Source organism: Cucurbita maxima, unplaced genomic scaffold (assembly GCF_002738345.1).
Source record: "Cucurbita maxima cultivar Rimu unplaced genomic scaffold, Cmax_1.0 Cma_Scf00020, whole genome shotgun sequence".
Taxonomy (NCBI): Eukaryota; Viridiplantae; Streptophyta; class Magnoliopsida; order Cucurbitales; family Cucurbitaceae; genus Cucurbita; species Cucurbita maxima.
The window spans coordinates 1071007-1086159 of record NW_019272036.1 but is presented as its reverse complement, the minus strand read 5'-3'; the positions used below and the strand labels follow the sequence as shown (position 1 = coordinate 1086159).

The 15153-nt window shown below is 35.4% G+C and overlaps 3 protein-coding genes across 8 annotated transcripts; 1 reads left to right on the top strand and 2 right to left on the bottom strand.

The window, feature by feature from the left end:
• Positions 1 to 712: 712 nt before the first annotated feature.
• LOC111494862 (transcriptional regulator SUPERMAN-like) lies at positions 713 to 1162 on the bottom strand. The gene has a single exon (XM_023144852.1). It carries the CDS (start codon positions 1160 to 1162, stop codon positions 713 to 715), a length of 450 nt encoding a protein of 149 aa, XP_023000620.1.
• A 2532-nt stretch (positions 1163 to 3694) lies between these two features.
• LOC111494767 (cellulose synthase-like protein E1) lies at positions 3695 to 5494 on the top strand. The gene is made up of 5 exons (XM_023144757.1): positions 3695 to 4277; positions 4366 to 4458; positions 4723 to 4840; positions 4936 to 5149; positions 5246 to 5494. Exons 1-5 carry the CDS (start codon positions 3729 to 3731, stop codon positions 5271 to 5273), a joined length of 1002 nt encoding a protein of 333 aa, XP_023000525.1. The 5' UTR covers positions 3695 to 3728; the 3' UTR covers positions 5274 to 5494.
• A 314-nt stretch (positions 5495 to 5808) lies between these two features.
• On the bottom strand, positions 5809 to 12554 carry LOC111494762. Of its 6 annotated transcripts, none has more exons than XM_023144749.1 (9): positions 12437 to 12554; positions 12171 to 12277; positions 11099 to 11212; positions 9605 to 9674; positions 8663 to 8925; positions 8206 to 8322; positions 7933 to 7981; positions 7219 to 7753; positions 5809 to 5968 (listed from the first exon to the last, which is right to left on the bottom strand). In XM_023144749.1, the coding sequence occupies exons 3-8, from the start codon at positions 11186 to 11188 to the stop codon at positions 7239 to 7241; spliced, it is 1104 nt and encodes a 367-aa protein (XP_023000517.1). In that variant the 5' UTR covers positions 11189 to 11212; positions 12171 to 12277; positions 12437 to 12554; the 3' UTR covers positions 5809 to 5968; positions 7219 to 7238. The 6 variants fall into 6 exon arrangements, with proteins under 6 accessions (XP_023000517.1, XP_023000518.1, XP_023000516.1 ...); XM_023144750.1 differs by having other exon boundaries at positions 5809 to 5954; XM_023144748.1 differs by lacking the exon at positions 5809 to 5968 and adding an exon at positions 6354 to 6431.
• Positions 12555 to 15153: the final 2599 nt, after the last annotated feature.

Below are 15153 nucleotides of genomic sequence, written 5' to 3'. Positions count from 1 at the left end.
CCAATGCCCTGTCTCACTCATATGCATTACAATTAATAGAAATGGTAATGAAGGGTGGCGTCAAATGGGAACCCTATTACTTTTATTTTCATTCCACCCATTCATAAATTATAGGTTTGGATATTTAACCCTAATTTAATACTCGTTTGACTTTTGGTTTACCTTCTTAAACCTCTATGCTCGGGATTCAAGGTGCATCTTGTTTTTCAGAGAACTTGAAGTTAAACGTGTTTAGCTCAGAACAATTTATGTTGGGTGACCTCTTAAAAATATGTGAGTGAAGATAAAACATGTTAAAGAAATTTGTGTTGGTTTGTAAGGATAGTTCAAAACAAGTAGATAACATAGTCATGTGGCACGGGATGTAGGAGAATGTCAGGGTCTTCACTCTAAAAAGTAGTTTAAAAAAAGTAGACAACATGGTTTTGTAGCACGGGATGCAGGAGAATGTTGGGGTCTTTACTCTAAAAAATAATTCAAAACAAGTAAACAACATGGTCATGTCTCAAGAAGAGAATGTTGGTGTCATCATATATCAAAATATAAATTACAAATCTTGGTTTGAATCATGAATATGAGCGGTTTGTTTTATCATCGATTTACTTTAGTTGTACATGACGAATGCAACCTTGGTACCATAATATATTAAGAAATTAAACAAAAACTGATTCATGGATAATGAACTCCATTTGTAGTTGAGTCCAAAAGTAAGCTAAAACCCTAATCTAAGTTCCAAATCAATCTCATTGGAACTACCAAGAAAATCAATCTCCTTCACAAACTTCTTAACATTCTTCCAAATTTTACACTCTCCATCTGGTTCTTCTTCACCACTAAGGCTTGAGAAATCATAGAGTTTGAGAAACTTAATGGGTTGAGACGAGGATCCATGAAAATGAGGTGAACCCAATGGAGGAGATCTTCGGAGCTTGGCTCGGTCTCTTCGGTGAACATTCATGTGGCCACCAAGAGCTTGTGCAGATCGAAATTTCCTTTTGCAAAACCCACATGAATAAGCTCTTGAAGAACCCCATGCAAATCCAACAATGTCTTCTTCTTCTTCTTCTTCTTCTTCTTGATGATCTCCTCTTGTGTTCTTGGGTTTGTTTGTAATTCTAAGCTCTTCTTGTGGGCTGTTCATCTTCAAACTTTTGGTTTCCATTTCTTGAGAGAGAGATGGAATTATTGTGTTTTTACCCACAAAATGAGTTGATGTTTGGAATTTAGGGTTTGGATATATATAGAAACAAAAAGGTGTGGGAAGTATCCATGTGTTATGGTGTTGTTCTTCATAAAAACCTACATCATCATACCTAGGGTTTCACTTTCATGTCCAAATCTAGTATAGATTCAGATAGTATCTGTTTTTGTCCGTTACGTATCGTCATCAGCCTCACGATTTTAAAACGCGTCTCCTAAAGAGAGATTTTCACACCCTTATAAGGAATGTTTCGTTATCTCACAATCCATCCCCCTTGGAGGCCCAACGTCCTCGTTTGCACACCACTCAGTGTCTGGCTCTGATATCATTTGTAATAACACAAGCCCACCATTAGCAGATATTGTCTGTTTTGGCTCGTTACATAACATCGTCAACCTCACAATTTTAAAACGCGTCTGCTAGAGAGAGGTTTTCACATCTTTATGAGAAATGTTTCGTTCTCCTCTCCAACCGATATAAAATCTCACATTAATCAAATTTGGTAACTTTTAGAAGTGGTTTAACATACTTCAATGAACTCAAATTGGCAAATTAAGACGTGCATTGTGGATCAAAAATATAGTACCTTAAACAAGGTAAGATCATAGAGTTTGTTTAATAATGAAAACAAAAGAGAAGATGAGAATGAAAAATAAATACAAGAAATTGGTACGAGTGAGAAGGGAAAAAGTATGGTGAAGAAGGAAAAAATCCAGCAGAGAAGCAAAACACACAAAAGATTATTGCCTTTATTAACTGAGATTTGAAGTATAAAACTGGTGGCTAATTTGGTGAGCCCATGCAATACTACATATGGGTATCATTTTTTAAGGTTGTGATACCCAAATTGCAGTCTTTACCCTCACTGCCAACGCCCTCTGCCGTCTCTCTCACTCCTCTCCTCCATCTCAAACATTATTCAATCAAACCATTCCACTAATCCTTCTCAGCTTTAAGATAGAACAACAGACATGGATCTTCGATTCCTTCTAGAGTTCAAGACTGATTTTTTATGGTTTTTTTTTTCTTAGACGAATGGAACTTTTTGAGTCGATGTTCCTTTTTGAAGAGCAAAATCATAGTGTTGAACAGGTCGGAGTAATTGTTGAGAATCGAGGGTATATTCTTCTTTAGATTATTCCAAAATTTGAGAAAAGACAAGGCAAGTAGATATCTAAAAATGAAGCCACCTTCCAATTGAATAACACGTTCATTTTTTTCAATTTTAAGCAAAGTGTGTAAGAGAGCTAATGTTGATATTCGAGCTAAATCTCTAGTAAGTGCTAATTCTAGTGACACTCGAGTAAAATAAACGTATATAAATGGGCCAATACCATCTCCGAATGAGAACGATCCTCAAAATAGGATAACAAAGAAAGAATCAAAAGTTTCTTACTTATACCAACCAGATGCATATTTCTTTTGGGTGACTCAATTATAGAAACCTTGTGATTAGGAGTGTTTTGTTTGGTTTGGATCAATTCTATTTTAGGTGACCTTAAAAATTTTCCAATGATGTATGTGAGTGAAGACAACTCATGTTAGAATGACTTGCATTAGTCTGTCGAAATAGTATTCACTCTTATAAGCAAATAGTAAGTAACTTAACCATGTCGTAGGAAAATGCCAGGGTCATCGAGTGCCGAGTCCAAATTATGAATCCTGATTCAAATCCTTATAAGCGAAAAGTAAATAACTTAATCATGTCCGAGCTATCAAATGCCGAATCTAGATTCTGAATCCTAATATAAAAAAATTAATTAAGTTAAATACTGAATCAAATAATTTAAATTTATCAAACAATTAAACTTAATTTCAAAATCATTTTCTAACTTAAACAATTTCAAAAAGAAAATGATTTTAAACAGGAGTACTAAGATATTTTTTAAACAAAGTACACATGTTTTTATTAATTACCCAAACTAATTCTATCCTTTAAAATTGAGCTAAATTTTAATTTTCTAGGTTTTTTTTTAAAGATGGAAACTAAAATTATAATTAAAATAAAAATAAATGAGTTTCAAATAAAAACAAAATAAAGAAAATGTGAAATCTAATTGTTGGCACGTTTAAAACGTGCGCAGCCAAATAATAAAGTAAATGTCTAAATTGCCCATGCCCACCTCGGAATAATGGAGTTTATTATTAGAATTAGCAACTTTTTTTTAACAGAGCAGATCTCATATTTTAATTCAATTTTTTTTAATTGTAATAAATAAAACTACTGTATTTTCCTTTATATAATTAAAATATATTTTATTTTTAAAAAATTAAGAACCTAATAATTGAAATTGGTAGCCATTTTATTTGCCACAAGCTGCATAAATTCATTGAAAGAAAAAATGTTTAAATTTCAAAAACATTTTTTAAATTACTTTACAATAATTTAATCAAATTTCAAAGACAAAAATCATTTTTTTTAAATTAAAAAATTCATCAATATTTAAGTAAGAAAAGCGAGAGTGCGAACCAGGAAAAAAAAATGGCATCCTTCTCCCTCCATACACGAACAGTCCACCGGCGGACCATGGCTTTCAACCGCCTTCACATGCTCCTCCACTTCACGGCGGTTTTTTTCCTTCTCTATTACCGGATCACCACCGCATTCCGTCGCAAAGACGTCGTCTCTCCCCTGCTTTGGGCTCTCTGCACCATCGCAGAACTCATCTTCACCTTCTTTTGGGTCCTAACCCAGTCGTTCCGATGGCGGCCGGTATCCCGCTCCGTCTCGCCAGAAAATATCCCCGGCGACGAGGAGCTACCAGGGGTGGACGTGTTCATCCCCACAGCGGATCCGGCGAAAGAGCCGACGGTGGAGGAGATGAACACCGTGTTGTCGTCTCTGGCTCTGGAGTATCCAGCGGAGAAGGTGGGCGTCTACCTGTCGGACGACGGCGGATCTCCGGTGACGCTTTATGCAGTAAAAGAAGCTGGGTGTTTCGCGAAGGTGTGGGTTCCGTTCTGTAAAGAGTACGGAATTAACTCGAGATGTCCGGAGATTTACTTCTCGTCTCTGGCCGAGGAGGAGCGGATTTACAGAGACGAGAAATTCGAAGCTGATGAGAAAGAAATTAAGGTCCTCCTCGTTCTTCCCTTTTTGTGCGTTGAAAATTTAGAATAATTTGACATGGCTTGTAATGTCGACGCCGATTTTTTGAAAACAGAGAAAATACGAAGCTATGAAGAACAATATTGAAAGATTCGGACTGCACAAGGACAACAGCCGCGTCCTCAAATACCGATCTGCGCGTGTGGAGGTACCCAAACCAACCAGATTCTAGGAGCATATTAGTCATTAATCATCTCCTTAATTAATTAATCAATGTTGGACTATCTCCGACAATTGGATCATTTAACCATGCACCTAGGACGACATTCCTAACTTATAATTTCATTTTTCTGTTATATTTTCTTACACATGAATAATTTTGAAATAACCAAGAAATATTTTTATAATTTCAACTGCGGGGAAGTATTTAGCCTTCAAATATAATCGAATGAATTTTGAATTACCATTGTAGATCATTCTCGACGGAAAAGACGACGGAGAAGGTTTCCGGCTGCCATTACTCGTCTGTCTCTCGAGAACGAAGACCGTCGGTTCCTCACCGGTACAAAGCCGGCAACGTCAATTCCCTTGTAAGTTTCTCCACCGGTAACCGCTCTGTGATAATTTCGTCTTCAAACCCTCCATTTCTTCGTTGAAATTGTATCCCAAACCGTCGTGATTGCAGGTTCGCGTCTCCGGATTAATCAGCAACAGTCCCTATTTGTTGATCTTAGACTGCGACATGTACTGCAACGACCCAACCATCGGCTAAACAAGCGATGTGCTTCTTTCTCGATTCCGCCGTTTCGAGCTCTCTGGGATTTGTTCAGTTCCTCCAAATTTTCTACAATATCAGCAAAAATGATATCTACGACAACCAATCCCGACCTGCTTTCAAGGTAATGAACTCCTCTACGACCCTTTCGCTTTTACATGGAGGTTCTTGCAGGCTACCTGTTTGACAAAATGCCATGTTTCTGGGTTTTGTTTCTTAGACTAAGTGGCGTGGAATGGATGGGTTAAGAGGGCCGGTGTTGTCCGGAACTGGATATTTCTTGAGGAGGAAGGCGTTGTTTTGGAATCCTAATCAGGAAGGTAAATGAAATTCGTCTGTTTTGATTTCAAACTTGGTTCCTCTGTTTCTTATGAATCCCAGAGAGGTTTGATTCAGAGCCACAGAAAGTTCTTGGTCGATCCCAAAAGTTCATTGACTCGTTGAATGCAAAAAAGGAGTATCCTACGGATGAGATGTTGAATGAAGCTGTAACTTTAGCCTCATGTTGTTATGAGGAAAACACAGAATGGGGCAAACAGGAAAGTTCTGTTCTTAAAACAGTTGGTGTAAAGATTCAAGAATTAAACTTCACTCTTTGGATTGTTCAGATTGGATTCTCATATGATTGTCTGCTGGAGAGCACCTTCAGTGGGTATCTGCTGCAATGCAGAGGATGGAGTTCTGTTTATCTGTACTCAAAGCGGCCATGCTTCCTGGGTTGCAGCCCAGTGGACATGAAAGACGCCATGGTTCAGATGCTAAAATGGAGCTCAGAGTTGTTCCAAGTTGCTTTATCTAAGTATAGTCCTCTCACATACGGTGTCTCAAGGATGTCAATTCTCCAAAGCATGGCCTACGCCTACTTCACATTCTCCTTCCTGCCTTCAGTTGCTTTCGTCTTGTATGGGGTGGTTCCTCAATGGGGCTTCCTGAAAGGCATCCCCTTGTATCCCAAGGTAAGTACAATCTCTCAAACCCTGCAAGTAAACCAAACCAAACCTGTTTTTACATCAGATTGTTCTGAATTTGCAGGTTTCAGATCCATGGTTTGTTGCCGTATTCGTTTCCTCGCTCTACCAACACCTGATAGAGGTGGAATGAGCTAAGAATCTGGGTGGTGAAGTCGGTTTCGCCTTGCTTGTTCGGGCTTGTAGATGCCCTGATGAAGAAGAAGATGGAGTTGAACCTAACAAACAAAGTAATAGACAAAGAGAAGCTGGAGAAATACGAAAAGGGTAAGTTTGATTTGCAGGGAGCTGGAATGGTAATGGCTCCTCTGTTTGTGATGGCTGTATGGAATGTGATATGCCTAGTGGGTGAGATGTGTAAGGTGTTGAAGGAGAGGAAGTTTGAGGAGATGTTTGGGCAGATGTTTCTGCTATCCTTTGCTTTGCTTCTTCATTACCCTATCATTGAGGGAGCAATAAAGAGAAGGAAAATCTCAGCACTGAGCTCTCTTCTCCATCTCTTCAAAGTCTTCTTCTTAGCTAGGCTCTATGTTGTGCGTTGTTTTAGTATGGAATGAAACAACACTGTCTAATAAAGTTCACTATGTACCACTGTTTCAACAAATATGGACGGATCTTCTACCTTGATTGATGTTTTATCTATTAAATTATATTATAAAAAATATAATTAAATTTATACTATTTATCTCTCCCCACAATTTATTAATAATTCATTAAAACCTAAATATATATATAGGCCTTTAATGTAAAAAAAAAAAAAACAATGAAAATATAAATGTATTTTTTTTTTATCTAAGATTTAGAAATACAATATAACAAATGTTAATCTAAAAATATCTTTAAAAAATATTAATTTGATGCCTTTATTTGTTTATTTGGCAACTTTTCAAACAATGGGTACATAATCCATTTTTAGACATTAAATAAAAAGTAATTAAACTAAATAATAATAATAATAATAATAATAATAGTCAATTATAAATTTACTATTTTCTAAAAGAATATTACTCTAAAAAAAATTAGCTTCAGTGATTTTATATGGACACATATCCTAATCCACAAATAAACACACACACACACATATATATATATATATATGAGAATAACTACATTTTTAAGATGAAAAACTTTTGGTTGGTAACTGAGAGATGCATCAAATTTTAGTGAGATCACAGAGTTTTGCATTTTTTCAAAAGAGAGTTCATGCATAGACTCGTGAAAATACCTTTTTTCCTTGTGATGCATTCATTTTGGTGTAGATGAGGATCGGTGTTCCAGAAATTTCCATGAAGATCCTGAAGCATTTGGCAAAGCCGTTCCACCCTCCAAAATTTGTTTGATCCATTTAATCCTGTTTATCAGCTCTTCCAAGTCCAAAATTGCGTCTTCTAATGAACCATGGTGCATGGAATTTAAACTAAGTACCATCTTTACAGACTGACCATCACTACATCCATCTGCATCAGTTTTTGTTCCTCGAGTTTCTTTTGTTGTGCTTCGTTCTCGAGTAGGTGAACTCGAGTCATTGTCCGATGTACTTTTTTTCTTGGCTACTGTATTCACACGGTTCGAATCGGAACTTAATTCTGGTGTGTGTTCGTGTTTCCCCTTCGATGCCGTGTTGCTGTACATTTGCTTGGACTTTCTTGCTGGTGCAGGAGTAGGTCGCGTGGAACTAGCCTGTAAATCTAACGATGCATTTGAGTTTCCAGCTGCGGCTTCACTGTCATTTCCTTGACTCACGTTCTGGGGTCTCGAGGCTATCGTGCATCACCAAGAGACCATAATGAATCAATCCCAAAACATAAATGAATAAAACAAATAGCTTATTATTCTTGTAAGAAGATCTTTCTAATGTACAAACAAGTGGCCATTAACTGTAAAATATAATAATTCATACATTCTTAGAAGTGATTAGTGTTATTATTGCGGCTCTTACCTACACTTCCATTGTTAAGCACCCGAGCACATTGAGCACTTCCATTCACCTGTAACCACAAAGGAATTACAAAGACCTTAGTACCAAGCGAACGACAACAAAAAAGACTTTAGTATCTGAATCATCCAACCAAGCTTTCTTTTATCAAGTTTTCAACCCAAAGTTTTGAAAACAAGCCCTTGAGACGGGAAAAAAATCCAATTCTCACGCACAAAAGCCCCAATTTCTAACTAACGAGACCAATATTGAATAGAACGGTTGAGAGAATGACACCTTCATATCAGGGACCGTCCAACCAGATCCCGGAGACCAGTCTAAGGATGGCCGCAAATCCTTGGAGGAGGCATGATAAGCCGATCCTTCACCAAATGGAGGGGGAAGCAGCTCAACCTTGAAAAAACAGGATAATACAAAAGAAAAATAATCAATCCCTTGAAAATTGCCTTCAAACTAATGAATAAAGTTACACACGATAATTAGACAGTGGAGACAAATCAAACAGTTGGTCTGACTTGTTATATCTGACAAGGTAGCTAAGATATTTCTCTTCAAAAAATTGGGCAATAAATATTTTTGGGGAAAAGGCATCCTTAGTCACAAATAAAAGCCGAGCATTTGGTTAGTCGTTGCACTATCCACTCTATCATCCATGATTAAGTTAATAAGGAATAAGTAAGAAGTAACCAATGAACACAGTTGAAAATCTAAGGTAGTAGGTAAATAAAAGTACCTTGACCTCCTCATCTCCCAATATTGCAATTATTTTGCAAGACCAATAACAGTTATCCTTCCACCAATCAACTAAATCCCCCACCTTCCAGACATCATTCACAACAACAGTCACCTCTAGCTGAGAGTTGGTACTATCAGATAATTGTTTTTCACGATATACTTGTGGAAACTGAGGACGCACCATCAACTGCCCTTTTGGCCCATTTGATGGGATACCAAAGGCTGCAGGTGGTTTTTGAAACGGCTTTGTCCATACTACTTCTGAAATCAGAGACAAGTTCTAACCGTGAATATAGTATTGTCCCAGAAACTGAATCCAATATGTTTCATGACTACATACTAAATATTTATTCTACAAATAATTTCAGCCACAAGCATCAATTAACGAAAGGCTTCAGGCTCACCCAAAATTGAAATCAACTTCAACCTACTGCTGGTAAATATTCCACAAGTTTTTTACTACCAAGTACTGAACAGAAGCCAAGCAACCACTGTAAAACTATACGACAAAAATGCAAATGGAATTCTCAAAGAAGTTCACAATTAATTCAAATTGTTAGTCTAAGAATGGGCAGTCCCCTCTTCAAACTACTTTATAATTGTTCTCTACAAAGATATAACACATTCTTCCAATTTTCAAAACAAGTAGTCAAATCAGCTAATTGTGATCACAACGTTTGGAGATCAAAAGATGGCTATACTACAAAAGAAAGTATTTTCCACGCTGATTTGGAAAACTAGTTATACATTTGTGATCAAACAATAAGGATCCTTCGTAATGAAAAGCATAGTCAAAGTAATGGAATTTTTCATCGCAATATCATTCACTTGATGTCATAATAAAATCAATGAATAATAGAAGTCGTATTCCATGAAAACTCTTGAAGGCTTCGACCAAGAAAGGGACAAGCTAGTACAAAGAATAAAGATAAGTACGTACCTTCATCAGGAAAGTCAACAAATTCCAATTCATACGATAGACTCCCCATTCTCCAGGCAATGTCCTTTATCTGGTTGAAAATGTACAAACAATTAAGAAAAGTAATGTATTCAGTACCTGATAACAGAAACTGGCCAAAAGATATGTGTTTTTTAATCCAAGAAGAATTTCTAGAAACAAAGTTCAATTATAGCAGAAGGTTCACTAAAGAAGTAAATTACTTGGACGATCAGAAACCACTTTTCTTTACTAGATCCACATAAGATAAATCGCTTGTAACCCATTCTCATGTTTTTATCTCTCATAATACCATGAAAATAGGACTTTAGAACTAAACTACGCTGTAATGTGACATGAAGAAAAATTTCTTGATAGAGAATTAATACTTGGGGAAGTGGAAGTGGGGTATAAATTTTAAATGAATTTATATGGCACTTATGCCTATGGAGAGACTAAGCCCTCAGAATTCCTGGTCAGCATCCCCTCTTTCTGAAATTGATTCACGGGGGGCATATGTATTCTTTTTTATTTCTTGTTTTAGAGTCTATCAGAAATGTTCTCACCTTTCTACGCTTGCTTGATATTAAAAACAAGGGACCAAGCAAAAGATCCAATAGTATTGAAAACTTGGATAACTAATCTTGAAGTATCTCAAGTAGGTGATCCAAGGAGGTTTAAACCCATGACCTAGAGGTTCAATCCATCAGTATTTTCAATGAAAATGCTTAAGCCTGAAAAAGCAATAAGCCTCGGGGAAACATTGTTCATTTTATTATGATAAATCACAAAACTCTCACTCATTTATTTAGAAAAATGCTGATAATAAATACTGGAGTTGATGGAACTACAAAGTAGGTCTCAGCTTTTTTACCTATTTATCCCATATAACAAAGTATGTCCTATAAACCAATTAACTACTGAAAGCAGACAGATCTAGCTTAGGTTAGAGGAATGCTCGCTCTTGTTGCAGGTATAATCCTTTAGGGACTCTACGGCTTGAGTCTAGATAAGTATCCTTTTCTTAATCAAGAACGTCTCCATACACACGTAGATATAATACTAAACATTCAGACAATAAAGAGATATAAAAATGAACAGTGTGCAACATTGTGGAAAGCTGTTAGAAGATCATTAAATGATATAATAAGGCCTCTAAAGTGATAAAATCCATGAACTTCTCAGTAATCCAGAACATGAATTCCTACACATACTATATACTCCACCAATGAACCTTCTATTATCCTTCTTTAACTATCTTATCTTTCACCAGAACCACAATCTTCGTATTAATTTTGATACTACTGAAACTCCCAAATGAAAGAAGATCTTCTTCGATGATTGTCCTTAGATTGACAAATTAAGATTGTAAACGTTAAAAATATTTGAAAAAAATGGATAAAATTAGATCATAAGGGTAAATCAGATACATGCTCTTAGATTGTCAACAACGCCACTTCAATAATTAGCCTTTACAAGAAAGAATATGATTCATACCTTACATCGGAACCAAGCACCACGATAACCAATGAGAAAGCAACGTGATTCTACCAGTTGCCCAATTTCAAAAGGTAACTTGCTTGCCATATCATTTCACAATCTAGCATGCACCTGTTGGAAAGAACTTCCATATTGAAAAACTAGAATACATAATTCAAGCCAAATATATAACATTAGCAGCATAACTTTCATCTAGTTCATCATTTGCATTCATAATACCTGGGGAGAAGGGAAGCCATGGCCATGTAAAGCCAGCGCTTCAATAATCTACATACAAAAATTGCACTAGCTTACAAGTATCAAGCAGCTCTTTGTTTGTACATACAAGCATTAACTATCTCTGTTCGCATAACCCTACAAGATTCCCATTAAATTTAAATAGGTGGTCACCCTTCTTTGAACCTTTACCTTCATGACATTTTCTTTTCTTTCTTATGGATAAGAAACAAAGCATATTGATTACAAAAGAAGAACTCTCCACTTGGATGCAGCTAAGGGGAGAGCATAACTATAGAAATCTTTGGTTAGCTTATTATAAACAACCAATTAGGAAAATCGGTTCGCATCCAATACCAAGTATCTAAGTTATTCTATCTAGATCTTGGCAATGTTTCTTTTATCTGCTAGAGCGCGGCGTGAGGAAAAAAAAAACTATCACAACATGTGAAGAATTAAGTAAGGCAAGCCTGAGAGAGGAGCAGTTTTCCCAAATGTTTCTTTATTTTGTGAAACATTTCAAGAAACGGATAGGCATTGTTTCCCATTATCATAGGAGAGTACTCATCAACTTCTAGAGAATACCTCCTCAACGAACAGGATACTCGAAAATAGTTACCTCGCAAATATGTTTCTAAAGAATCTCACTCTCTCTACCACAAACAATTCAAAGCCTACTGCAAATAAAGACAGTACAAAACCTTGAGCTCCCCATTTCCCCAACCGTCACGTTCAAAAATCATTACAGCAAACTGAAAATCGATCATCCACTCGGTAAAAGCATCATAGTAACACTGAAAATTAAAAGATGACAAAAAAAAAAAAAAAAAAAGAAGAAAAAAAAAAGCATTACAGTTATGAGCGTATCCTGAGCTTGCTCGGCGACAATTCTTCAAATGCCGAAACCTAGGGCTGCTAGAGGTACAGTCTAGTTTATCGCCATTCCCGCCGGTAAACAGCCTGAAAATTCATTTTCTCGATTAGCCAAAAAGAAGTTTCCTACTCTCCCTATCTCCCTAGTTGCTCTGCCACATTCAGTATCGAACGCAGAGCTAAACTCCAATATAAGGCATGTTGTGAAGGTGAAAAAAAATGGGTGAGCTCGTATTCAAACGGTACCTGCCTGCGCGCTAATTCCTGCAAATGTAACGGCTTCTTCTCCGCCTTTCCAGTGCTGAGACAAGTGCCGAGCGAACCGCGTCTACTGGATTTCCCAATTTTGTTTCGCTTTACATTTTCCTCTCTAATGCCGGTTGGATTTATTATTATTATTATTATTATTATTTTAGGTCAAATTACAAATCTAATTTTGCACCAAATTTAAATTTGATATAAGGTAATTATATTGGCCTAAAATTACTCCGTTTATAATTTCATTTTTTTCTTTTATCTCACGTACCCGAACAAATCACCGTGATTCGTTTCTACTGTGGAAACTATCAATGACGATGATAACCGAGCCATTATGTCCCAATCATCTACCTTTATTCAATAAAGCTTCCTACATTTTTCTCGAATTAAAATAAATTACCAACAATTTTTCCCGAATGAAAGTATAAATGCAACATTATTTATTATTTTTTAAGACCGTGTTAATTGGTATTTTCAAATCGGGTGCACTAACCGGCAGTAATGAAAATATTAGAGTCAATGTTTGTTGGATGAAAATCTCACATCGACTAATTTAGGAAATTATAATGTATTTATAATTAGTGAATACTTTCTCTATTGATATAACGCCTTTTGGGAACCACAAATTAAAGTTATGAAGGCTTATTGTCAAAGTGAATAATATCATATCATCATGAAAAGTCGTGTTCATCTAACAGTCGAACCTACTTTATTAAGGAACCAATCAGGGTAATACAATTTTTAAAAAATAAATCAATTTATAATCCTACTTTTTTTTTTTTTTTTACTTAAAATTTATTAATATATAAACTATTCCAGTTAGGTTGATGTCTAAGCCAAATATATCTCAATTCATATTCATAATTTAAGAGGAAAAAGAAAGTTGGTACCTAATGGGATAATTAAAATAATTAAGAACACGTTAAAAAAAACAAAATAATTAAAACATCTTAAACAACCCTTTAAAAAAAAAAAACTATTACACCTAAAATTATTCCAAATAATCAGGTACAGTCGATACCAGTGACCTTTAATCAAGAGGCTCAGATGTCCGTTGGATTAAAAGAAAAAGAAGGGTTGATGAAAATTAATCATCAACCCTATTGGTTGAGTCTCTTCCCATCAAAGCTTTAGAGTAGGCCATGAAAATACGATATACAAAAACAGTGGGCCCGGATGGCCCACATTGCCTTTAATGCCACTCTATTCAACTGCCTCCTCCACCCAATCATAATAATAACAATAAAAAAATCCCTTTCTATTCTTTTTTATCTTATTTGTCTTGAAATATTCGAAATTTTGACTTATTAATTATGGCTTAAGATTTATATAAATTAAGTCTCCAATGTTGTACTAACATTTTTCTTCTTCTTTTTATACATTATAAATTCTCTTGCTTTTATTGATTTTTGTATTTATTTGCATAGGACCCACTAGTTTAGTTAGCTAGTTAGCGATTTGTCGCAGACATCTTCCACAAAGCAAGTTAGCTCAAAGCGGAATTGATCAATGGTAGTTGATCGAAGCTCCAGTAGGTAGTCACACCTTCAAGAAATCGTACATGAGACTTCTCCATTTTTTTTTATATGTTATTAGATTTCAATAAATCGTAAAAGAATAATCATGCTTTTAACTCAACTAATTATGATATATTTTGTTCAACGAGAAGATTAGACGTTTAAATTTTTGTTTACATAATTAAACTAAAAATCGAAAGCTAAGATATTAAGAAAAAGTATGCCTCCCAATATAAATTTAATGTGTGCAATTAAAATTATTTTAAATATGCGTGTGTGTAGGGGAAATATATAAATAATTAAGACATTTTAAAGCAAAATCATTAAAGGAATTAATATAACTTAATAATTAAGATAAAGGTAGAAAATTAAAATTTCAACAAATGAACCTTTATTTTTTTTGAAAATGAGAACAATAATAATTATTATCCAATTATTGCCAACTCACTATTCCATTCAATCATTATATATATCTGTTACCTTCTTCCTCTTTTTATTTGGGTGCGGTGGTTGGCTTCTCCTGCTTGCGGTTGAGCCACCGCCGCCCTCCGTTCCCCCTCCACCCTCCACCCTCCTCGCCTAATTCTATATGCTTTTCGAATCTCCCAATTCGCTTTTCCAACAAACCCTAGTTTCTTTTTCTTTTTTAATTTTATTTTTATTTTCTGTTTAAAAATATTGGATTCTAAAATGTCATCTCATCTAAGATAAGACATGGGAGTTGGCATCCAATTATATATTTCCATCATATGTCTCAATGCTTCCTTTCTTGTTGTCACCTAAACATTATATTATATTATATAATAAAGTTTAATCATCTCAAACTTATTAATTTGGATAAATTTTCTCTTTATAATAAAAATAATTATTGTTATTTATTTATTTAGGGAGGGAAGTAGGAGTGGGGAAATTAATTAATTGGAGGTTGATGAGGCCTTATCACAAGGGTTAGGAGCACTAATCAATTATTTGGATGTGACACCATTATATTTCTTTACTTTTTTTTTTATTTTATTTTGTTAAGAAATGGATCTCCTCTTTCACATACGCCTTTCTTTTCATCGGATTCACTCAATTTTGAACTCCCTCTCAACAACCAGTCTCTCGAGTACTTCACCATAGAACCTCTCTTAGACCTAATATAGCCCTCGAACAACTTTTCTTTGATCGAGACTCGACTCCTTCTCT

Coding starts and splice junctions, on each gene's coding strand:
- LOC111494862 (XM_023144852.1), bottom strand. CDS start 1,162: ATGGAAACCAAAAGTTTGAAGATGAACAGCCCACAAGAAGAGCTTAGA.
- LOC111494767 (XM_023144757.1), top strand. CDS start 3,729: ATGGCTTTCAACCGCCTTCACATGCTCCTCCACTTCACGGCGGTTTTT. Junction 4,841..4,935: donor CCGGCAACGTCAATTCCCTT/GTAAGTTTCTCC, acceptor TCGTGATTGCAG/GTTCGCGTCTCCGGATTAAT. Junction 5,150..5,245: donor AATCCCGACCTGCTTTCAAG/GTAATGAACTCC, acceptor TTTGTTTCTTAG/ACTAAGTGGCGTGGAATGGA.
- LOC111494762 (XM_023144749.1), bottom strand. CDS start 11,188: ATGGCAAGCAAGTTACCTTTTGAAATTGGGCAACTGGTAGAATCACGT. Junction 9,675..11,098: donor GTGCTTGGTTCCGATGTAAG/GTATGAATCATA, acceptor ATTTTCAACCAG/ATAAAGGACATTGCCTGGAG. Junction 7,982..8,205: donor GGACGGTCCCTGATATGAAG/GTGTCATTCTCT, acceptor TTGTGGTTACAG/GTGAATGGAAGTGCTCAATG.